The 25,812-nt window shown below is 33.6% G+C and overlaps 1 protein-coding gene across 5 annotated transcripts in view; it reads left to right on the top strand.

The window, feature by feature from the left end:
- Nucleotides 1-25,812, top strand: part of SPAG16 (sperm associated antigen 16) — a 952,656-nt gene that overhangs the window by 668,813 nt on the left and 258,031 nt on the right. For all 5 annotated transcript variants that reach the window (XR_012374325.1, XM_073879053.1, XM_025892134.2 and 2 more), the window contains one exon: nucleotides 21,280-21,406. Coding sequence is in view for 4 of the 5 variants with exons in the window: in XM_073879053.1 (XP_073735154.1) it covers nucleotides 21,280-21,406 (127 nt within the window). In the remaining variant the exon portion in view is untranslated. The remainder of the gene's footprint in view (nucleotides 1-21,279; nucleotides 21,407-25,812) is intronic.

The following is a 25,812-nucleotide window of genomic DNA, read 5'->3' as shown; positions in this document are numbered from 1 at the left end:
GAACACTTTGCATCTAATAGAGAACTGTTAACTTAAATTGTTGTCATTAACCGTGGGATGGTTGAGGCCATTTTAGGATTCCAGAATGTTTATTTATACAAAAATACCCCAGCGATGATGTGTAGTACAATTTTTAGCTGAGTAGTACCTTAACTTTTTTTTTTTAACCCCATATCACTTGGCACAATTCTTAGTGGAGAAGTTAATCAGTAAATATTCTTTGATTAGGAAATATCAAAAAATCCTGCAAGTCAGAACTCAAGAGGCATTTAAGAGGACACAGGACAGATTTTGCTGTCACATTATTAAATTTCCTTTATACTACCAATCTTAAAATATTTTAAATTTAATACACCTTTCAGACTTTCCATGTTTGTTTTGAGCATATGGCTACCAAAAATAGTTCAAAATGTATTTAGTACTTTTAATTTTATTTAAAAAAATTTTTAAAGATTTTATTTATTTGAAGGAGTTAGCATGAGTGGGGGGTAGAAGGGAGGAGCAGAGGGAGAGGGAGAAACAGACTCCCTGCTGAGCAGGGAGCCCCCCCTGCAGGGCTCAATCTGGGACTCAGGGATCATGACCTGAGCCGAAGGCAGATGCTTAACTGAACCACCCAGGTGCCCCTATTTACTACTTTTATAAGAAATGATGTCACTTCTCAGAACATATAGTCATTTAGGTAAGTGGTGTTCCAATACAAAGAAGTCTCATTTAAATAGTTTTTACAGTACAAAATTATTTTAAAGAATATCAACATATTGATATAAAATTATACATTTCTTTCTAGTCATGATTAGTTGTAGTCAGTCTAAGCTTGCCTGTGATTTAAAAATTTTGAAAAATTACATGTATGATAAACAGCATGAGTTTTCTAGAGATTGTTTTACATATAGGAATAATGTCTAATGCATCATATATTATCCCCGAATCACATAATTAGAGCAAAAAGAATTGTCACACCAATTTACTCATAAGCCTAATTACAAGAACATTTGATTATTCCCTTTAATGTAATTTTCCCTACTTAATTTTGTGTTCATCGGTGAATGTGACCCCGTGAATCTATACTTCAATAAGTGACTACTAGTTAACATACAAAACTATAGGCAGAGCAGGAGAATCTGTCCTTCTTCTTCAGAAGATTTAATTTGTATATCCAGAGTGGCTCTACCGGTAAAATGTTTTAAAAGTTCCACCCCCAGCAGATGGTCTGGAATTCCCTGTGGCGGACTACAATTCCCTTCCCTTGGGCCCAGCAGGTCAATCACTACCATGCTCTGCCTTTCATCCCATCCCATTTCAACAACTATATCAAAAAATTCAACAGTTTTCTAACTAAAGGAATTTAAGCTCCTCTATTTAAATTGCACTCAGAACTAAATTTATTGCATTTTCCCTAAAATATTGAAGTTTGCATACTAATTTTTTTAAGAATTTGCAAACATCCCAAGGGGAGCCTGGGTGGCTCAGTTGTTAAGCATCTGCCTTTGGCTCATGTCATGATCCCAGGGTCCTGGGTTCGAGCCCCGCATTGAGCTCCCTGCTCAGCAGGGAGCCTGCTTCTCCCTCTCCCTCTGCTATCCTCCCTGCTTGTGCTCTCTCTCTCGCTAGCTCTCTCTGTGTGTCAAATAAATAAATAAAATATTTTTAAAAAGAAAGAAATTGTTGGTTTTGGGACATCTGGGTGGCTCAGTTGTTTAAGCATCTGCCTTCTGCTCAGGTCATGATCCTGGGGTCCTGGGATCAAGCCCCGCGTCGGGCTCCTTGCTCAGCGGGGAGTCTGCTTTCCCTCTGCCTGCCACTCCCCCTGCTTGTGTTCTCTCTCTCTCTCTGACAAAATCTTTAAAAGAAAAGCAAGCAAGCAAGCAAGCAAGAAAGAAAGAAAGAAAAAGAAAGAAATGGTTGATTTCAAGTGTACATACGTAACTACAAATTTTATAAAAGAAACCAAGTCATTAAATAATGGATTGCTTTCTGATTATGTTATGTTTTGCATAACTAAAAATGGTAAACATAGACTGTGCCTTTTGGGGATTATAATTTTCTTTCTCCAAAGAGTATTGTATAGATACAATTTTAATTCTTTAGGGAAATATGATTAATTTAATAGAAAACAGAAACACAGTGTAGTAAAGCAGTAGTTCTTAAAAAGGCTATGAGTTTTAGTTAAATATATATGATTCTACCCTCTAATCTGTTTCTATGAATCAAGCTATAGTTTAGGAACTATTTTATCCAATCACTTCAATATAGCAGTAGGCAAATATAGCCTATCATCATAAACATGAACTTTATTTTTTTTAAGATTTTATTTATTTATTTGACAGAGAAGAGCGAGTGAGAGAGAGAGAACACGAGTTGAGGAGAGGGGTGGAGGGAGAGGGAGAAGCAGGGTCCCCACTGAGCAGGGAGCCTGCCATGGGGCGCCATCCCAGGACCCCGGGATCACAACCTGAGCCAAAGGCAGACACTTAACAGACTGAGCCACCCAGGCGCCCCCAACATGAACTTTAATAATGTAAATATTACGGTAACACAAACCTATCCATAAATTATCATTTTTTATGTATATAGTGGAACTACCCTGAATTTATGTGACTGTACTTATGTACACGTTAAGAGAAAATAAATTCATCACAGGTTTTCCTGACAGTGTTATTGCAGTGAACACTGTATTAATCAGTAATAATTGGCCACTTTAAAAGAGACTTCTGCCAAATAGAGTAACAACTTTGGTTGTTTCACAATAGATAAAACAGATTTAACAGAATTTGTGTGGTCTACATGTAATATCATCAGCAATTATTAAAAGGCAGAAGGGCAAAGAGAAAAAGGATTGTTACTAAGAACAGTATTAACATGTTGCTGCCATTTTTGCTAGATGATTTGCTTTATTTCACAATAAAGTGTTAAAAAATGCGTACTTTTAAAAAGCTACATCTAAGTACATATGAAATGATTATTTTGAAATTAGTAAAAATATGAAGTTGTACCTTGTTCATAGTAAGTAAGTCATAACTGACTTAGGTGAAATAAAAAAAAATTATCTTTTTTCAACAAGGAAAGAAACATATTTGACTGGAAATTTTACAGTCTGAACCCAAGTCAGCTGCTAATGTGGACATCTGGGTCCCAAGCCCCTCTCTGACCTCTAGTCACTGCAGCAGAAGACTAGAGCTTCTGTAATTTTCATTCTCTGCCCTGCCCTCTTCATTACTCTGGGAATATAGAAGAACTGACTTTCTTCCTTGATAAAGGACAACAGATTAATGAATTTAAGTGCCTGCATCATTAAAATTGTCATCCTTGCATACTATTTCAAATGCAATTTCAACTGTGGCTAGCTTTTACTCTTCAGGGGGTCTTGTCATCTCCAGTTTCTCTTGTAAATTAATGCAAAAACTGCTCCAGCAGTATCACATGCTGTTTATTTCAAACTCCAAGTAGATTGTTCTGTTTCTTGATTTGGTAAATGGAAAGACCAGAGTGGCAGTGTGCTAAGTTACAGGTTAGCAAACAGAATATTGGTCCAAACAAGAGGTCAAAAGCTTTGGGGAAAAAAAAACACAGTATGTATTTTCAAGTGTTTTAAACTAGAGATTCACCTGTATTTATTTTGCTCTCAATTATAAATGTTTCAAAAATATAAAGCTACCAGACAATATATTTCATTTCACTTAGGAGGTTTATGAATTAGTTTGAACAACAGGACTCATAGCTTAGTAAGGTCTATGATCATGTAGTCCCCATATCTCCTGTCTTCTCCCCCCTTACCACATTCCATCACCTGGCACAACGGCATTCTAACAGCGAATGCTTGTCTGTTAAGTATCTAATGAATGACTAATAATTTTATCAGACTCCTTTAAAAAAGGAAATTTCATTATTTTAAAAAATGATGTACAAATGTCTTTGTTTAGCTCATCATACAAAAGAAAGTAGACCAGTGGAGAGACAGAGATGTATTATTCTAGGAAAAGGATGGGTTAGAGCAGCTTGATTAAATGGATCAAAAAGGTAGAAGTTTAGCAGTTGAGAAATTGGTTTTTAAAAGAATTTGAATGTCCTTTAATTCTCAAATTGGGTTACACATCATTGTGGGTTGTTTTAAAAAGTAGGATTATCAGTGTAGGTTTCATTCAAATGTAAGTAAATATGGCATACATGCTTTATTTAAAGGTGGTTGTTTAGAAGAAAATAAGTCGATGTGCAGAGGCAAAGATCCTTCAAGTTATAATCACTTCAGGAAAATATATGCTCTCTATGTATGTGAATTACTTAGTTGGGTGATCACATTAATTCTGTAAATGTGCCATATTATAATTGCTTAAAGATTGGGGGGAAGTCTCTTGGCATGTTTTAGTTAAATCTTCTATTTCCCAGTTTAATGGAAAAAGTAACAAGAAAAATTTTAAAACTCTAAGCTCTACTGAGGCTTTTCATTGTCTGGTCACAATCACTAATGGCCACATCACCCTTCCTCTCCCCCAGCATCTCTTATTTTCCCTCTTAACTTCTAATACCAAAGTCACCCCAAAATCAAACAATAATGTACATCAAAATTAAATTAAAATGCTGTAAATAAAGACCTTTTATCTGATTTACATATGAATTTATTTCTGACTTTCTTCTAGTTTTTCTAGTGGATTTGAACTCAATTGGATTGAGTTTCAGATCCCAGCTACCACTTACCAGGTATGTGAATTAGAAGTAGCCTCAATTTTCTCATGTATAAAATGGCAATATTACCATGTACCTCATAAATTCAAGTTAATCAGTTGGATGCTGGATAGTTTTGTATTCCTATAAATATTCTTGAGCTTCATTCTGGGATGCTTTTATGTTACTTAGAGACTGGCTCTTTCAGGTCTGCTTTTAAGAGTTGTCAGGTGGAACTGAAGGCAGGCTCGATCTAGAACTAATTATGTCCTCATTACTGAAGCAAGACCCTTCTTTGTGCTCTAATCTACCCAGCACCCCGGAATCTTGAAATGTTTCCATCTGGTTGCTGAGAAAGGCACAATTCCCTTTCCCTCATCCCTCTAATCATTCCAGGTGGTTCTTTTCAGGATTGTAGGTACTTTCCTCATATGCGTATGCCAGTCAGTACTCAGCTAAATACTGGAAGAAGTTGCCCTACAGATCTCCAGCATTCTCTCTGTGAAACTCTCATTTCTCCTGTGCTCTACCCTGCAATCTCGAGCTGCTTTCGTCTCCCTAGACTGTTGGCTCCATTTCCTCAATTTTGTGAGTCAGCCCTGCTCCGTCTGGGTGCCCTCTCTTTGTGCTGTGGCCTAGCAGTTGTCAAGGCCGTATGTCACAGCAGTCTTCCGTGACTCACTCGTTAGCTTCCTGTCTCTCCATGATTACTGTCCTTTGTTGCCTTATGTACAGTGTCTTGCAAACCATGTTTCCTATAGCTTGACCACTTTTTTTTTTTTTTTTTGGTTGTTTCAAGTAGGAGAGTAAACCTGATCCCTATCACTCCACTGTGACTGACAATAGAAGTCTTTTTATCATCTGTGTTTAACTGTCAACAAATTTAACCAGAATATATGTGATTATAATGATAATAATGTTATTTTTAAAATTTATAGTTAGCCTTTCCTCCTATAAAAAATAAAGGTTGACAGTGTGAATCTGAATTATAGCCTTGGTTGGACCACAGATTTCATTTGAAGGCTCACACAAGTCCTTTTAATTTCTTAAGCCTTCATTTATTTTTTTAGTCTGCAGGAAACATTGATCTAGAGAAACTTTATATTCTCTTTCAGAAATGTATCAGTAGTCACTAATGTTTTCTTTAGAAATTGAGAAAAGCTATTGAATTTGAATGTATCAGTAAGAAGTCTTTTAAGGTAAAAAAGAATATATTTTCAACATCTGGTCTTTCTGAATTTGAAAGATTCTTTGTGACTCAGTGCTTACTAACAAACCCAACAGCAATACCAAAATCTTTACTTGGACATACATAGCAATGCCAAACTGAAATAATTTAACACTGGTCTCTCTTTAGATATTCAGTACTAAGCTTTAGTTTTTCTCCTTATCTCTTTGTTTTATTCCTTCATATTCCAATAATCCTATTGTCTTACTTTGACATTACAGTATGTAACTATGTAAATATATCATGGAAGACTATTGCAATATGACAAGCCACATCAGAAGAAAACACTAAGGGCCTTCAAGACAAAGATTTCATACATGAATATCTGAAATAATGCCAATAATGACACTGAAAATGAAGTAAACTCACATACGAGTCAGAAAATTTATCTTTAGTGCTTTTAGAAGAGGCTCATTGCCAGAGGCAGAATGCATTAATTTCATATGCCATGTTAGGAATTTCCATTTCTCCTTGACTAAAATGTTAGTCTCAAAAATTATCTTTAGAGTAGAAAGACTCTCAGTGATTTATTAAACCTTCTTTCTCCCTTTACCTTCAGAAATCCACCAATTTACACCATATTTGTCAGGCAGGGAATTAGGCCAGTCTATTCTCAATTCTATCAAAACTGTGTTTTCAATTTGTTTAGCATTTGCAAAATGAAAAGCATTATGCTAGGTTTTGTGGGAGATTCAGACAAGTAAGGTATCTCATCCTTTTCCTTGTACTAGAATATAATTAAAGAATCAAAATCTATACAAAAATAGATAAACTATATCAATGTAAGGCAAAAATTGTAAGTACCAAAGATGGCTAGCTAAATATCAGTGGCATTATCTGGTATAATTTTTGAGAGAGTTCAATCCCAACCATAAAGAAAAGCTTTGCTGACTATTCAGCTATGGAAATAATAATTCATTAATTCATTTATTTAAATATGTACTAAATATGTAGGCCCAAAACTGCATACAGATGGTTTAGAGCAGTACTGTCTAATAGAATTTCTATAATGGTGGAAGCATTCTTTTTCTAAAACATCAGTAAGGGGGTGCCTAGGTGGTGCAGTCAATTAAGTGTCTGACTCTTAGTTTCAGCTCAGGTTGTGATTTCAGGGTCATGGGATTAAACCTTTTGTCAGGCTCTGTGTTGAGTGCAGAGTCTGCTTGAGTTTCTCTTGCCCTCTCCCTCTGCCCTTCCCCTCCTTTCTCTCTCTCTCAAATAAGTAATCTTTAAAAAATAATAATAAATAAAAAAAGTTTGATATGATAGTAACTAACCACATGAGGAAATTTTAACTAGTTAAAATTTTAAAAAATTAAAAATCCAGTTTCTCAGTTTTAGTAGTTATATTTCAAGTAATCAGTGGCCACATGTATTGTATAATATAGGTCTAGAAGGAAGATAAGCACAGATACAGAAATTGCAATTTGTTGTGTAAGTTTTATAACATGGTTCTTTGGGAGCAACGAAGGAAAACTTTACATTCCTTAGAAATTTGTAGAAGTTGAGTTTGAACCAAGTTTTAATATTTTTAATATTTACCAGAGAAAGAAATAGTCAATCAAAATGATAAGAAGAAAAGCATGAAGGCATATGTATTATAGAGTAGAAAGCAGAGTAATATATAGGGAAGTTGGGGGAAATGGTAAGGAAAAAGGTGGCAGGTCAAAGAGGGGCTAAAATTTGCATTTGAGAAAAATAACTACTCTGCCATTAGTTTGTCAACTATGGCATTATTGATATTGTGGACCAGATAATTTCATGTTGGAGGTGGGGGTGGGGATGTCCTGTGCATTGTAAGATGTTTATCAGCATCCCTGGCCTCTACCAACTGAATGCCAATGCTAGGTACTCCAACAGTGACACAGATGCTTCTAGACATTACCAAATGTCCTCTGGAAGGTAAAATACCTCCATTTGAGAACCACTGTCATGAAACTGGTCTGCAAAGATGTCAGGTTGAAGGCAGGGAGTTTACTACATGTGTTTATATGTGAGATGAGGAGGACCTGATATAAGGGATTTGTGTAAAGTGGAGGCCTCCTTCAACTAAACAGGATTGGAGAGATGAGAGATGGAGACTAGGATAACAAGCTCTAGTGAGGAGGTTACACTCTGGTGGCTGCATGGAATGTGGAGCCTTTTACTGAAATGGAAAATACAGCTGAAGGGTCAAGTTGATGATTTTGGCTTTGAGCATGCTGACTTGTGGTACCTGTGGAACATCTAAATGGAGACGTTCTGTGGGTAGTTGGAAATAACATCTGGAATTCAAAAGAGAGGTGTCAATTGAATATGTAAATTTGGGAGTTAAAACATCTAGATAATAGTGGAAATCATGGGAATGTTTCTTCCTGCCCCCAGCAATCTAGACTCAATAGCAACTCTCATCACTTCAGCTGATCTCCAAATATAGCCCTATTCACTCCATTCAATGCATAGCACCAGTTTTCTTTGTTGTTTTTTTTTCCTGATTTCATGTAGAATCAAGGATTTTGAGGTCCAGCTACCTGCCCTATTTATTTTTAGTACTTCTGCCTGGGGGCCCTTGATCACTGTTCCCTTTTCCTGGATCATTCCTCTTCTGTAAACAGCTTATTTTCACAAATCTTTCTGCTCTGAAAGGCTATATTCTTAGTGAGACCCTCCCTGATCAGGCTATTTACATTTTAACACCCTTTTTTGCCAAACATTCCTTATCTACATTTTTTAAAAATATTTATTCATTTATTTGAGGAGGGGCACAGGGAGAGAGAAAGAGAGAGAGAGAGAGAGAGAATCTCAAGCAGACTCCCCATGGAGCGCAAAGCCTGGTGTGGGGCTTAATCTCACAACCCTGAGATCAAGACCTGAGCTGCTGAAATCAAAAGTCAGATGCTCAACTGGCTGAGCCACCCAGGGACCCCTACATTTATTTTTATTCCCCATAAATCTTATTAACATTTAGTATACTGCATATTTTATAAATTAATATAATTTATTATATGATTCTCCCCAGAAGTATATAAGTTCTATGAGGCCAGAACTTCTGTTTTATTCACTCCAGTATATCCACCACTTAAATCCATGCCTAATAGCTACTAGGCTCAATCAGTATTTCTTTGATAAATGAAGTGATAGATTTCCTACTGGTCCACACAAGTTTGCATGGATTCAGTCAAACTCTTGCTTAGACTTAAGGCACCACTAGAAAGCCACAGGAAAGTAATGTTCATTATTTTTCAGGGTGTCAGGTATACAACTTACTATTCGGCAGTACCTGCTTAACTCACTGAGACTACTGGCCTTCAAATGTTCTTTTTAACACATCAATATTTATGTTCAAAATATATAACAACCTTTTTACCTCATATACAAAATTCGTATTTCTCAGTGTGAGCTCCAAAAACTTCAGAATTTTTACACATTGTTAACCTCATCATAAATTCATCATATTCCCCATAGTGAAATATGTTCATTTCTGCTTTTGTGCTCTGACATTGTGCCATTTTCAATAATAATGATTCCCTCCCACCTTTTCTTCACTAATATCTCTTCCTAATCTTAATCTATTTAAAATGCTGTCATTTTTTAAGGCACCTGGGTGGCACAGTTGGTTGAGCAGTGGACTCTTGGTTTCTGCTCAGGTTGTGATCTCAGGATCATGAGACTGAGCCCCACCTTGGGCTCCACTCTCAGTGCAGAGTCTGCTTAAGACCGTCTCCCCCTGGGGCACGTGGGTGGCTCAATCGGTTAAGCATCTGCCTTTGGTTTTGGGTCATGATCCCAGCATCCTGAGATCAAGCCCCGCATCGGGATCCCTGCTTGGCAGGGGGCCTGCTTCTCCCTCTCCCTTGCTGTTCCCCCCGCTTGTGCTCTCTCGTTCTCTCTGCCAGATAAATAAATAAAATCTTAAAAAAAAAAAGACTGTCTCTACCTGCCCCTCAGCCCCTACCCCCTGCTCTCTCCTCTCTCTCTCAAATAAATAAATCTTAAAAATTAATAAAATAAAATAAAATGCTATCATTTCTAGAAAGCTGCCTTCACTTGATGTGCCTATCCTAGGGCTACATTCCTGTAAGGAAACTCTGATGCCACAGGCTTGGGTTAGGTGTTCAATTTGTACTCTAAACAACCTTTTACCTACTTCTAGCATTTAACTTTGTGTTATAATTGCTTAATTATTTCTCTCTCAAATAACTATAAGCTCTTTGTGAGCTTATATCCGTTGTATCTCTTGCTCCTGGCTGCAAGCCAGAGACCTAGTACAGCTTGATAATTATGTGTTTCTTTATATACATTAATTATCTTCATCTATTTCTAATTATTCTTCTGCCTTATACATTTAAACACCTCCTTGCTCAATTTGTTCTTTGCTACTCCTTATTTGTTGATATTCTGTTAAAGCACTATTAACTCTTTCAGGGTGTTCTACCTCAGTTACAGAATATGCTCTTCCAGCACTTTAGTGGTACTTTACGGGATTCCAGTCCCTAAAGCAACTAAGTCAAAGCATGCAAAATATATATATTTTTTAAGAGTTTGAGAGCTTGGACACTTGAATCACATTGGCTGGATTTGACTTTAAGCAAGTTGTATAACATTGTAAATCTTGGTTTTCTCATCTGAATAAAAGGATAGTATAACCTACCCACACAGAGGAATGATCAAATCAAATAAATATATATCACTTTGAAGAAGTTATGATGATTATGTAGTGTAGCATTGTGTACTCCAGATGCTATGTAATTATTTTTGCGATGTCCAGCTCCCCAAACCTGGGGCTTGATTAGTGTTTCAAGTTACTAATGCCTGACAGATTGACAATGGAAGACATCAGGAAGAAGCATATAGTGACAAAAGCAATCTTATCTTCATCTTTCCAATGTTTTACATTCCCTCCTTGAGCATTCCCAAATTTTACCTTCACTTTCCATTTTAATTCCACTTTTTTTTTTTTTTTTGCCTTATTTGTACCATTAGGGTATTGAGGAAATGGTCTAATGAGCTAATGCTTAATGCTGCACAGGCCTGTCCTCAGAGACACACTAATGTATTAGTACTAAAAATGTTTGAAATACTAATTTTCCTCCTAATGAGCCTAAACATTTTATTATAGTTATACCTTAATACCAAGTTGCAGGTCATTACCTTCACATATTGAAAGCAGCTAATGTTTCTAGGGCTTAATGCTCTGCCATTTGCTTGATGACCCCTCCTTCTTGCCCATTTCACATAGTAGAATTTTAGGAAATGAAAATTAGATCACTTGATGGGTATTGTGTATGATGTTTTGATTTCATTATTTATTCATTTTAAAATATTTTTTCTGATTATAACAATTTATATATGCTAATTCCATGAAATTTAACTTTTGAAAATGTGAAAAGGAACAAATAAAATAAAAATGATTCATCCTAAAGATAATTAGTTCTAATTTAGTTCCTACCAATCTTATTTTCAACATATGCTTTGTGTGTGTGCATCAGTGTAAACAATTTTATTTTCTGCTTCTTTCGTTGAACTACATATGTATGTTTTCCCTTGTATTAATTGCCTTTGGAAATGCCATAATAATAGTTAAAATAAAAAAATAGTTAAAATAATAGTTTAGTTATATAATTATAGGTTACAGTTTTATGTATATACATATATCCACATGTGTGTCTGTCAATCTATTTATCAAGAATTGACTTCCTACATTTTTACTGCCCCATCTTATAAATGATATTGTGAGGAACATCTTTGTGACAAAGATTGATCAGAGTTACTGACTTATTTAAATGTATCCTGATGGGGGATATACTCAATATATTTAAACATTTGTGACATATTATGCTATATTAGTTTCAAGAAATAGAATGTAATATATCTGTTAAAATCTCAGACTCTAAAGTCAACCATACCTATACTTGAATCCTCAATCGAAATTATTTTACCTACATAGTTTTAGGAAATTTACTCGACCTCTTTAAACATTATTTTTCTCATCTGTAAAATGGGATTGTTTCACATAATGAAATATTATTATAAATAGTACTTAAGTATATTTCATGGCAATAAAAACTGCTAATTTTCACTATCAACTTGTACACCAGGAATGCAAGTCTATTTGTTTTTCTGACCCCTTATCAATATCATCATTTAAAAAATCTGTTCTAATTTGATAGGAGAAAAAAAAAAGATTCAAGTGAAAAATCCAAAATCAGAGCACCTGGGTGGCTCAGTTGGTTAAGCATCTGAATGTTGATTTGGGCTCAGGTCATGATCTCGGGATCATGAGATCAAGCCCTGTGTTGAGCTCCATGCTCAGTGCAGAGATTGCTTGAGATTCTCTCCCTCTTCCTCTTCCCTTCCTCTTCTTTCTCCCTCAAATAAATAAATAAATAAAATCTTTAAAAAAAAAAGAAAGAAAGAAAGAAAGAAAGAAAAGAAAAACCCAAACTCAAACTAACTTAAGCAAAACTAGGATGTTCATTGACTCATAAAACTGAACTCCAGACAGATCAGGTGGTATCTGACAATTAGATTTAGCTAAAACCAACACTCAAATGCCACCAGACTTCCTAAATCCTCTTAATCCTATCAATGTATTCACTGTGCTGGACTTGGATATTAGAACTAAGATTATGTATGTATATATAAATTACCCATTTTTAACACCTTTTGATTGGAGAGGAAAGAACTTATTTCTCTCAACATTACTTTGAAAAACATGGGGAAGTATTCTTATTATTCCTACTTGAGCCAGATGCCTTCACCTTAGGCAGTTACTCTATCCATGGAGATGGGTTTCCCTGAGGAAACCAGTTACAGTGTAGGGATAAGAGGAAGTTCTACAGAGATCACTAAAGATGGTCACTAGAGTGATCTTGGCCTGGCATGTCAAGCTAACTGAATGTACTCCATCCATAACCACTGAGGTTTTAACCTGCTGTATTGAACTATATTACCAGGGTTGGTGAAAAGATTTTCAGGTGTCTCGTTAGTTTTTCCCTTGTCTATTGGTCTCTTGAAGAGCAATTTTTCTACTGGTTTAGTGCTTTTTTTCTCTTAATTTTGTATTGTTTTTTGCAGACTTTATGGCAATCTTTTCAAAATTTATATATAAAATTTACACAAATTTTTAAATTTATATTGTTCTGGAAACTCCATTTTGCTGGAGCATTCAAAATTAATATCAAGTCCTTTGTAGCATTTTGGTGTGGTTTCTTTAATCTTTACCATATTTTAATAGTCCCCATTTCATTTCATAATGTTGCTTAATTATGACTTCTTTTTTCTTTGTCACTATTTCTTTTTGTATGTTTTTGACAAATATTTCCATTTGTCTACATGTTCTTTGCAAAGACTAACTTTTGATTTAGTTGCTCTCTCATTTTGTTTACTATTTTAATAGTTTTGTTTAATTTTGTTTTTTCTATCATATTTTAATTTTGTTTTTCCATCATATTTTAATTATTTCTTTCTACTTTTTTTTACAATTTTGAAATGCTTTATTTTTGTGTGATGGTTATTAACAAGTCTATTTAATAAAGTTAGGATTTCAATGAAAAGAGGTGTTTTCATGAAAGCCTTTGGGGATCTGTTGTATGTCATAGGGCGGGGAGTAGCACTGAATGTGGCATTAAGACTTAATGACCTTATTTACAGCCACCAAGAAGTCCTTTTCAGTAGCAATTTTTCACCGTGCTCTGATGGCAAACATACCAGCTTCTGTGCAGACACTTCCAATCTCAGTTTCTACTTTTTAAAATTTCTTCTGTAGTAAAGAACATTCAGTTTCAACTGTATATTTAATATATATATTTTAAATATTTTAAAAATTCATGTAAAGTCATGAATTTCCACTGATGATGGCTTTAGCTTTATTCAACAAATGTAATATAAATTCCTTCATTTGAATTAATTCTAAACTTATAAGTTACATGTGATATTTTAGCTTTCAAACTTTTTTTCAATTTTAGTGTAATTTTTAATTTCTAATTGCATCAATGCAAGAGAATGTGACCTTTGTGACATCTCTTCTTTGACATTTCTTGAGACTTATTTTGGTGCTTGTCATGCTGCTAATTTTTGTAAATATTTCACATACTTGATATTACATATTATGTATATGATAAATATTGTTTTCTGTTTTAGGTCTTTTTTGTTTTTTAGTTAAATCTTGCTTTAGTTTTTTGTATCTATCAATTCTGGTAGGCATGTATTAAAATCTTCCCTCACTTGGGTAAATTATAATTTATCTTTGTAGTTAGGCTAACTTTTGTTATACATTTTCAGACTATTTTTAGTTTCATAAAATTTTATGATTGTCACATCTTATTGATAGAGTGCCCCTTTAATTCTCAAGTAATTAGATCTAGTAATTCTTTTTTTTTACTTAAATCTCTGTTTTTTTTGATATGGATACTCTTGTACCAGCTTCTTATTAATTGGTATTTAATAATTTAATTCTTTTATTTTTAAGGATAAATATTTTGTTTATTATTATTGTTTTTGTTGTTTGTTTTTAATGTTTCTCTTCTAAGATGCACATAGTTGTAGTTTTTTTATTTTTTAACAATTTTAGTTATCTCTTACTTTCAGTTTCTATGCAAGTCCCATTTATGTGTGTATGTGATTATCTATTCATTGGTAATTATTGCTATCACAACTTATTGTGTTTTCCACTAATTTTTTCTTTATTTTTTTCACTTATTTCTTGGGTTTTTTTGTTTGTTTTTTCTCAAATTAAGAATAAAGTTAAAGTTGAATTAGGGTTAGAGTTAGGATTTGGTTTGGGCATTTTCTCTTTTATATCAACAGTTAACTAACTTTGGTTAAAATACTTTGACTTTTCAATATCTGTGCTCACCATTATATCTTCTTATAATATGATTATTAATATTTGTGGTATTTTTTTGGCTTAACTCTGTCTTTGAGACATAGTATAGCTCAGTGGTTAGCACAGATTCTAGAGCCAAACAGGTGCAATCTTGACTCTTCCTCTTTTAAATGTATAAGCAATGGGAAAGTTAATTAAGTTTCCTGTGGCTCACATTCCTCATCCATAAAAAGAGAATGATAATAAGCCTATTCCACATTGGTATTTTTACTTTGTTCTGTTTTGTTTTGCTTTTTTAGGATTACTTGATATTTGTATATATGTGTATACAAATACAAATGCTTGGGACACTGAGTAGTGCATAGTATATGCTCAATTAGTGTTAACTATTATTTTTTAATTTTCTTATTTTGTAGCTCTATTTTTAAAATCATGTTGACCAGAAATCCTTCAATAAATTGTTTAATTCTTCTAAAATTTATTTAGCCACAAATTATGAGATAGAATTAAATTTTGGCTCAACCTGTAGTTGTGAGAATCAGCTGTGACATTACTTATGTGTATATTATAAAATAAACTATTAGGTACTATGCCTAAGTGTATGACATCCTGTATTTATTTTAAAGTATTATAAAATAAAAAAAATAATGTATTTGGCAATTAATTTGGAATAACATATAACTCTGATCTTTAAATAATGTAATTATTTATAGTTATTGTTCACATTATGGCATATGGCATAATGTGAACAATAACTATATACATATGGCAAATGTGTGTGTATATATATAAGGATGCTCCATATCATATTTCATGAGAGAAAAGTTAATTAAAATGAGAGATCACTATATACCAATTAGAGTGGCCAAAATCTGGAATACTGACAGAACCAAATGCTGGTGCAGATGTGGAGCGACAGGGACTCCCATTCTATGCTAGTAGGAAAGCCAAATGGTATAACCACTTTAGAAGATATTTTGACAGTTTCTTACAAAAGTAAACATACTCTTACCATACCATCCAGCAATCATGTTCCTTGGTATTTATCCAAAGGAGATAAAAAATTAGGTCTACACAAAAACCTGCACACAAATGTTTATAACAGCTGAATTCATAATTGCCAAAACTTGAAAGCAACCAAGATATCCTTCAGTAGGTGAATGGATAAACTATGGTACATCCAGACAATGGAATAATATCCAGCTATAAAAAAATGAGCTATCAAATCATAAGAAGACATGGAAGAAACTTAAATGCATATTACCAAGTGAAAGAAGCCAATCTGAAAAGACTACATATTGCATGATTCCCACTATATAACATTCTGAAAAAGGCAAAGCTATGGCGATAGTATAAAGGTCAGTGATTGCCAGAGGTTGAGTGGGGAGTGCTGTGGGAAGGTTGAATGAGCACAGAGAATGTTTAGGGCAGTGAAAATACTCTTATGATACCATAATGATGGATTCATGTCATTATATATTTGTCCAAAGCAATAGAATGTACAACACCAAGAGTACCAATGAACTTTGGGTAATTATGATATGTCAATGTAGGTTCATCAGTTGTAACAAATGTACCACTCTGGTAGGAGATGTAAATGGGGGAGGCTGCGTGTGTGAGTGGGGAGGGAGTAAATGGAAAACCCTCTGCGTCCACCCCTCAATTTCACTATAAACCTAAAATTGGCCCCCCAAAAAATAAAGTCTTAAAAAAATACAGGGCAGTTTTTATAAACATATATCTTCACTTAATCATTATACATATGTATTATATATTTTCAATCAGTGTAATCACAGTTTAGCATAAACTTTTCCGTGTTTTACACTGTTTCTTTAATTATTATTTTTATACCTTCATAATAATTCATCCAGGATATTTATTCTTTCATACGTCAATCATTTATTGAACATTTACCAAGTGCTACTCAAGATCATTGGAATGTACTCCTAAGCCAAGGTGCATTTACTTACAGAATTTATAACATTTTCATGTGCATAATTGATATATAATCATTCATTTGACTTTTATCATACTGTATAACTCTTTGAGACAAGAACATTATACATATCCTGTTATTCAGCCTTGAAGAACCTTTGCAGAAAAGAAGTAATGTCATGGACCTAAACATATTTTGATTATTTACATGCTGTTGTTATTGTTCTGTAAGTTGACTTTCCAAAAGAAAATGAGAAAAATAAAGGTATAAAAGTATATATATATAACCTAGTGAATTGAACCAAGAAACTACTTATCTGATTCATCAGGGTGAAGATCTAGAGCGCAAATTGGACCTGTGTTTTCCATAATAAATTGAGACCCTCTATATTTCTTCCTGACATGCAATATGAAGATCAGACTTTCATATAGGATACTTTTTTACTATATGACATTTCTTACCCTACTTGAAAAGTAGCCTCTTAACCCCAAACTGATGTTAATGCCCAAGCTTCTAAAATTTGTTTTTCGAAGTTATATGAAGCCATAAAATATCTTTATACGAAGGAATACTATTGGTTTATGAAAATAGTTTCTAATTATACATTTAAATTAGAAATGATCTCATTAGCATCCCAGTTTTCTCCTTTTCTTTCTTTGTTTTACAACATATAAATATGCTAGAAACCTCTGTGCAGAGAGATAGCAGTTCAGTCTGCTTGTCTTCTTGGTGCTGTTGGTGTCAAGTTTGCATAAACGGTGCCTCTAGCAGTTTTCTGGGTCCGCGAGGCACAAGGCTTATTTCTTCCATATTAGGTTATTACAGGTTTCACTTGTTTCCATTTTATTTACTTATAAATAGTGCTACATTAATTTTTATCCTATCTTTTTCTAATTTTATAATACATCTCAGAAGTATGAAAAGTTTCAAAAGTATGAACACTCGTGATCCTTAAGACATATGCTAAATGTTCTCCAATATATTTCCCGCAGTCTAGATGAAGCTAGTTTGACTTTATGGCGCTATACTCTAACTTATAATTAACTTTATGTCTATATGGCTTTTCCCACTATAAGATCTTTAAAGTGGAGGTAGAAAGGCTTTAGCGGGGCAGTAAGGAGTCATGACTATTCACTTTCACCTCAACTACACGCTTTGTCCACTTTGCTAAATTCTACCTGCTTTATATAACTATTTGAATCTGTGATCACAAAAAACCTTTTCTTCTGAGTTTCAGCTCATTTAACGTTTCTATATTGGGGGGAATCCTTTTAAATTACATACAGTCAACATTAATTGCTCTCTGTTCCCCTTATATTCATTCATTCATTAGTTTATTCAAGATCAAATGTCAAACATGTTGCAGAAACTCTGCAAGGTCCTACGGATTCAGTGTCACAAAAACAGCCATCTATCTGAATCTGAGTGTTTTTGAGAGCTTTCTATGCAACCACCTTTCCTACCTTCTCTTCCTCAGTATCAGTACTGGTAGGAATGACAATCAGAATTCTATTTTAGGAAGGTTCCCGAAACTCCTGAGTCTTTACTTTTCTTTAAGATTGTCATACAATTCCACCTCTCTGTAAAAAATATTTTCTACAGGGGCGCCTGGGTGGCTCAGTCGGTTAAGCGGCTGCCTTCGGCTCAGGTCATGATCCCAGGGTCCTGGGATCGAGCCCCATGTCCAGCTCCCTGCTCAGCAGAGAGCCTGCTTCTCCCTCTCCCTCTGCCTGCCACTCTGCCTACTTGTGCTCTCTATCTCTCTGTCAAATAAATAAATAAAATCTTTAAAAAAAAAATATTTTCTACAGAAATGATCTTTCTTTGTTTAGGTTAAGGACCTAACTATAGCAGACCTTTACTTTCCTACCTGACATAAGTTGTAGATGTCTGCTTTTTCCCCCAGGTTGTCAGGTAATCCCTTTTCCCCATTTCTCCAACTTCAGATCCCTCAATGCTCACACTATGCAGTTTGGCTAGGCAGTGTTTTAGTATGTTCTTCTATATCATGGAAAGAGATAGGCAGGTGGGACTCCAGTTCTCCTGAGATGGGAGGAGGAGGGATATAAGGTTTTCAGGATAATTCCAAGTTTTTGGCTCTGGGATTCTCTGCTTTTTTTTTTCTCTTTTATCTAAGTGATTCAAAACCATATGGGTTAGAACTAATATTTATCTTGAGAATGCTATGGAAGAACTTGGACTAAAATAAAACTTCTAGGTAAGCCCCAATGAGGCATTCATCATCTGTTGATTTAACAAATATCTTTCAAGTTCTACCAAGCTCCTGCGTTGCGATAGGCACTGCATCTGCCTCACTGGCTAACAGAAGCATAGTTAAGCTGTCCTTTCACTACCAAGAATCTCTCAGTTATCAAATCTAAACACAAACTTACTGCTACCACTTAATAAGTTGTTAAATTTGTTTTACTGTAATGTATACTTTGTCCTGACTTTTAAGTGCCTTGGGAAATGTAGAAATTTGCCTAAATGATGTTACTCAAAATTGTTTAAAAAGTATGTACTATTTACTAATAAATCATTTAATATAGTACTTGGTTCATTAAAAGCATTTAATAAATATTGGCCCTTATTATTTTAATATTATCAAACTGATATGTATAAATCAGTTGGCAGCAGTGGAAGTTAAATGTAAAAAATATTAAAACTAAACACTCATTTTCACCCTCCAAAATGATGGAACTAATTTTTAGTGTATTTCCTCACATTTTAATATTTAGTGATATAAACCACACTTTAAGCTTTTTATAACCTCCCTTATTGTGAATGAGAAGGGCCTCCAAATTAAGTTACCATTATAATATATCTATTCTGTTCTCAAAGTTGAAAAAAAAAAGATTTCATTCTGTCATCTCTGAAAGATATTTGAAAACCCTTATATCTGGAAAGGGTTTTTTCTAATTTCTAGCATTAATATTTCCTGCTAATACTGAGAACTCGTCTTTTCTGAAAATTAAATTCACTGATTCTTCACAATTCTTACAATACATGTTTACATATTTGAAAACATTCCAAGTTCTGCATGTTCCTTTTAAGTCATAAAAAAGATTAAACATCCCATTTATTAGACTGGAGACAAGGTTGTATTGCTTTGCCAGTGACAACTCTTTAATTTTAAGACTGATGGCATTTGTTGCATTACTGACTTGTTTAGGGAAAAACAAAGAGTCCCCTTGGACTGTAATACAAAATGCACATTTTTTTCCCCAGAAAGGATAGAATCAAGAAGTAAATGAGAAAAAAAATCATGTTATCTAGTTCAAAAGGATAAGCATAATTGTACAATAATCAAGTTATTATTTTTAACATTTTAGAATATTTAGGAAAAAAGTGAGAGGATTCTTTTTGACTTGAAATTAAAAATAATTAAGCTCGGGGTGCCTGGGTGGCTCAGATGGTTGAGCGTCCGCCTTCAGCTCAGGTCATGATCCCAGGGTCCTGGGATCGAGCCCCACATCGGGCTCCTGGCTCAGCGAGGAGCCTGCTTCTCCCTCTACCTCTCTCCCTGCTCATGCTTTCTCTCTCTGTATCTCTGTGTCTCAAATGAATAAGTAAAATCTTAAAAAAAAATTAAGCTGGAACTGAAAAGGAAACTCTATATCTAATTGGAAACAATATAAAGTGTAATCACTTATCATAAACGTATGTATGAGCCTAATATGGCCAATATTCATTTTCAGCTGGACAACAAAATTAAATGATACTATGATAAGAATGAGTAAAGATTATGAGCTGCTAGACAGCAGAGACCCCTTTAATCATCACTATATCCCAGTTTCTGACGTGAAGTGGATGCTCAATAAACATTTCCTGAGAAACTAGCAGAAAGGGTAGAGACAGACCTTGACCTTCAAACTGATGGACCTGAGCTGCTACTTCTATAATGAGAAAATATCTGCCCCTATTCCCATTACACTTGAATCCATCCACGATTCCTTTTGTATTCCATCCCCTTTAGCCACTTATTTTCTTCCTTATTCCATTGCACATTACCAAAATAGCCCCAAATATTTCTAATAATTTTGTCTCACAGATCACAATATGTACTGCTTCCTTGCCATAGATTTCACTTGGCCCCCGTTCTTCTCCCACCATGATAAAAACTCTCCTTTCCTTGTGTATATTTGTTTTCCTACCTCTGTTTTATTTTTACTGTATCTGAAGTATATAAATCATCAGTGCTAACAAACTGCAAGCATATAGAGTGAGGTGCACTTTTAGTGCAATGTTCTCATGTATGTAGTTTTATGTATAGATCACATATATCATAAACATTATATATATGTGTGTATATATTAGAGAGAGAGAGAGAGGAATTACGTGGGTATGTACCTTTTTATTTTATTATATATTCTCATATAATTAAAATAATCAAAATGATTTCCTGAAAAATCATCTTCCAAAATTTAGTATAGGATTTTATGTATATGTAAATTATCATTTTATAACAATTTTATGTCCAAGACAAAAATACAATGAACACTTTAGTTTAGAAGAGTGCATTCTCGTGGATTTAATAAAACTGTAACACAAATCTTCCTTGTTGACTAAGTCACTATATATATATTTATATATATGTAATATATATGTGTGTGTATGTATATAATTTCTTTTTTAAATACTTTAAAGGGTCACATGATAGCATCCTGTGATGCTTGTGGAGTAACAAAACTATGGGACTTTCGGAAGCTCTCACCAATTGTGTCCATTGATATAGGTCCAAGTCCTGGCAATGAGGTGAACTTTGATTCATCAGGTAGGATCTTTTTTGTTTAATGTTTGTGACCAAGCTAACAACTTTAACATTTGTTCTGAAACTCTTTTCTGTTTCCACTCTAATTTTACTGTGTTTCCCCCTATGTAAATTTTTGTTCTAATATTATATTCGAATATATTTTATTTTACATTATATTTCTTATTATGTCACATTATGAAGACATTATATTTATCATATATATAAAGGAAGAGATAATAGAGGAGATAAGTGTGTAATGATATAGATAACACAAATTCCTAGCAGTGTCATGAAAAATTTGGAGTCTATATCCTTTAGAATCACCATCCAAGGTAAGTAAATTGGGTTTTTTGAAGGCAAAATGGCTAAGAGTAGAAAAAAGTTTGGCAAAACTTAAAATACATTTTAAATGGAATATTTTAGTCTTATAATTAATAAATTATTGTTTATCTCTTAATTTTACAATTAATTCAAGATGTACATTCATCTTATTGTTGCATCCATGTGCAACAATAATTATAACTGATAATTTTAATATTATTATTTCATTATGTTTAGCATTTTTTCTGTAGTAATATAAACACTGTCAAACAGATAAAATATTTTACACTTGCTGTTAATGAATAGTGTAGCAACATACAGTGTTTCCAGTTATCTATTTAAAAGATTAAAATTACAGTTACAGCTGTATCTTTAATGAGAGTTTATGCTAGATAATGTGTATCTATTATTAGATAATATAACTTTCCTTTGCTAGCATCGTACATGTTTTAAACCTTGTGAAATTTTGTGAGTTTTTTAAATCTTTGATATTTATTTGTAGTAGATCAAAATTATAGAAATGGTAATTTTAGATGAAGAAATAAAGATAAAATACATATAAGGGAAATAATGATGTTTTATTTAAAAATTGTACATACTAATTCAATAGTCCAGAAGTATATATATACTAGGAGCAATTCTAGAGATATAAGATAATTGTGTGTGTTTTTTTAGGACTGATTTCATAGGACTGGTTTCATGTCATCACATATCTAAAATTTAAAATTCAGTGAAGTTTGTCTTTTTAACAGACTTTAAGTTGTGTTCCCATTACATATTGGTATATGAACCATACTAATAATACTGGCTTCTTTAAAAATGTTTTTAGTAATGTTCTTGACATTAAACCATTTATGGTCTGCCAGAATTTAAAAAAAAGAAAATATTCTATAGCATAAAACATCCCATCTATGAGAATTTCATTTTATAATGTGAAGGCCTATTAAGATTTCAATTCAGGAGCGCCTGGGTAGCTCAGTCAGTTAAGCATCTGCCTTCGGTTCAGGTCATGATCCCAGAGTCCTGGGATCAAGCCCAGCATCGCACTGGTCTCCCTGCTCAGCAGGGAGCCTGCTTCTCCAGCTCCCTCTCCAGGTCCCCCTGCTTGTGCTCTCTGGCTCTCTCTCTCTCTTTCTCAGTCAAATAAATAAATAAAATCTTAAAAAAAAAGATTTCCACTTATATTTACCAATATAGTGAATCTGCATTGACATCATAGTTGTAAAAGAACTTAGTTTTATTATATATGTTTAACAAATAAAAATTTACTGGTCAAAAAAAACCCAACTTTGCTGGTCATGTACTCTGATGTGAAATATCTATCTATGTATCTGTACATAGATATATAAATATATAGACATATATGTATATAAATATATATATGTATGTATATAATACTATTATTTTCAATGACGACCAGCTTCTACTTTAAGACATCCCCCGCCCCCGCCACAGGTTCAGCAATTAAAGTTAGTTAAATTAAAAACAAAACAAAACAAAACACCTATGGGGTACCTGGGCAGCTCAGTTGGTTGAGTGTTCTACTTTTGGTTTTGGTTCAGGTCATGATTTCAGCATCCTGAGATGGAGCCCCTTGTGGGGCTTTGCACTCAGCGGGGAGTCTGTTTGAGATTCTCTTCCTCTCCCTTTGCCCCTCTCCCCCACTCACAGGTACACATGCACTCTCTCTCTCTCAAATAAATAAATAAATATTAAAAAAAACAGTTTTAATAAACATTTTTACATCCTTAAGTCCCTTTTTATTATTGTGAGCTACAATTCAAGTGTTCATGTCCTTGAATTTTGAATTACAAAATTCAAAAATTTTGGCTGTACTTGCTAATAATAGAAGTTAAAGAGTACTTTGAAATGCTGTACAACTAATAAGAGATATGTATTTTACTGTAATTAACTGTGTTGCTACTTGCTTTCTCTTGTCCTTGTCATCAGCCCAAATCTCTTTTCTATGCATAGTCAGGCAAACCTAATTTAAAATTACCTTCATACAAATCAATATCATCTTAAAGTCCTTGGTACAACAAACCTAGTTTTTCTCTATGTGACTGCTATACTCTTGATTATACATTCATATTAAGAAAAGCATAAGAATCAAGGGCAGAACAATGAGAAACATAAAAGACAGAAAGTGTAAACTAGGGACCCATTTAATGAAAACCCTTATCAGTTTGAGGGAACATAATTTCAACCTGACCTTCCCATCCCTTTGACCCTTTCTTCAAGGAACATACTACAATTAACTTTAATTCTGATGTGTTTGAGAAATTAATGTCATAAGCCTTTTACTCATTGAATAATAGGAAATTTGTGCTTCTGTAGAGGGGAAGTCTTCAGTGACTTTTCATTTAAAAAGGTTGAAATATATCAAAAGTTGATATAAATATATCAAAAGGAACTAGGGAAAACAAACAAAGCTCTCAGTCTGAGGATCTGAACAGAAAGGTGAAAATCATAAAGTAAAATGCCAGAAGTTATGTTGGTAAAAAGAGAGTAGAGAATAGTGAAGTCAAGAGCAAAACAAAATCAAAATAAGGATAAGGACACATAGTGTCTCATATGAATTTGTTCAAGAAAAGATTAAACAAAAAGTATAAAAGCATATCATAAAAATATTTGGACTATGAGGATAAAATCAAATCTAACTTAATAAGCTCAAAATACACATTAATTTGACATACTTTTATCTATTCCAAGCAGCTAGCAAATAAAAACATATATAATACAATTATTTTCCACAAAAAAACAAGAGTATATTGACACTATTGACAGCAATTAACATTTATCGAGGCTCATGTTAGGTAGGTTGTGCCAAATCATGTTTTTAAGTTGAAATTCTGTAACAGAATTAAATCATGCAGTTATATACAGTTAGGACTCAACTAGTATGAGATAGGCTCTGGTCTGCTATCTCAGCTATGTCCTTGGACCTAAGGAAAAGATATTGAAAACATACATGTAATGTCATCATAATATCATAAAATAAATGTAGAAGTATTGATAGCGTTCTGTTCTGTGATATTTAATATGAGGAATGTGAGTAGTTGTTAGATATTCTAAATAATCATAGAAACAAAAATTTCTAATCATATTTCTTGTCTCTGGATCAGTTTAATTGAAAGGCATCTTGAGATCGTGAGGTGTGCTGTTTAAAAAGAACTGTTTCCATATACAATGATGTATCTTTATAAATAAGGAATTTCTTGTCATTGCAAATCCAACACCATATAGAAATAAATTGGAGTAGAGGTCACTGAAAGGCTGAAACTGTTGTCCATAACATTTGATTTCAAATTTTTATGGATATCAAAATTGCCTCATGATTTATTAACCTCATAAGTAAATATTTTCATTTTGAATTTATAAAAGTAAATATGTACCATGAAATAGCACTTTCTCTATTTTAAAATTGAGATTCCTCATAGTGTATCATTTTAAAAACATATCTTTGATAAAAATATTTGAAAACCAGTCATGTAGGAAAATAATATAGACTATAATTCAGACCCTTAGTTCTTCACCACCTTTTAGGTGTTAAGCAAATTTTTTAATTTCCTTGAACATCGTGTCCAAAATAATGGAGGAAATACTTGTCTTACAGTGTTCTAATGTGTTTCAAAGAGATAATATATATCCTATAATGAGGAAATCCTAGTCTAGTCATCTATCATGTTTTATCTTAGCTGGGAGAGGTTTAGAAGTCATCCCATTTTAGGGGTAAGAAAAATGTGTGAACACACTGGTGTGCAAGTAAGATGCCTAAGGCTGTGTGGTACTGTAGGCAGTTTGTAGTGAAAGTGTAAACACCAGTGAATGCTAAAAGAAACAAGGGCCATAAACTCCTTTTCATGTAATATTAAAAATAATTTAAATGGTTAAGAAGTGAAGTTATATGAAATATTATATATACATATAATTAAAACCAAAAGATTTAAAGATGTATGACTCATCATTTAGAATTTAGCTTTTCTGCTGCTGTAAGAAATCAGCTTCTCACACATTTAAAAGAGGAATTGTATGTGGCACAGTATTATTTACATAATTTTTTGTTTGCAAATATATTTCTTGTGACATACACAGATTATCTGTGT

The sequence above is a fragment of the Callorhinus ursinus genome, unplaced genomic scaffold (assembly GCF_003265705.2).
Source record: "Callorhinus ursinus isolate GAN/ISIS: 27379988/994484 unplaced genomic scaffold, GSC_fseal_2.0 scaffold2, whole genome shotgun sequence".
In the NCBI taxonomy this organism is placed as follows: Eukaryota; Metazoa; Chordata; class Mammalia; order Carnivora; family Otariidae; genus Callorhinus; species Callorhinus ursinus.
This window is presented reverse-complemented; position numbering and strand designations above follow the sequence as displayed.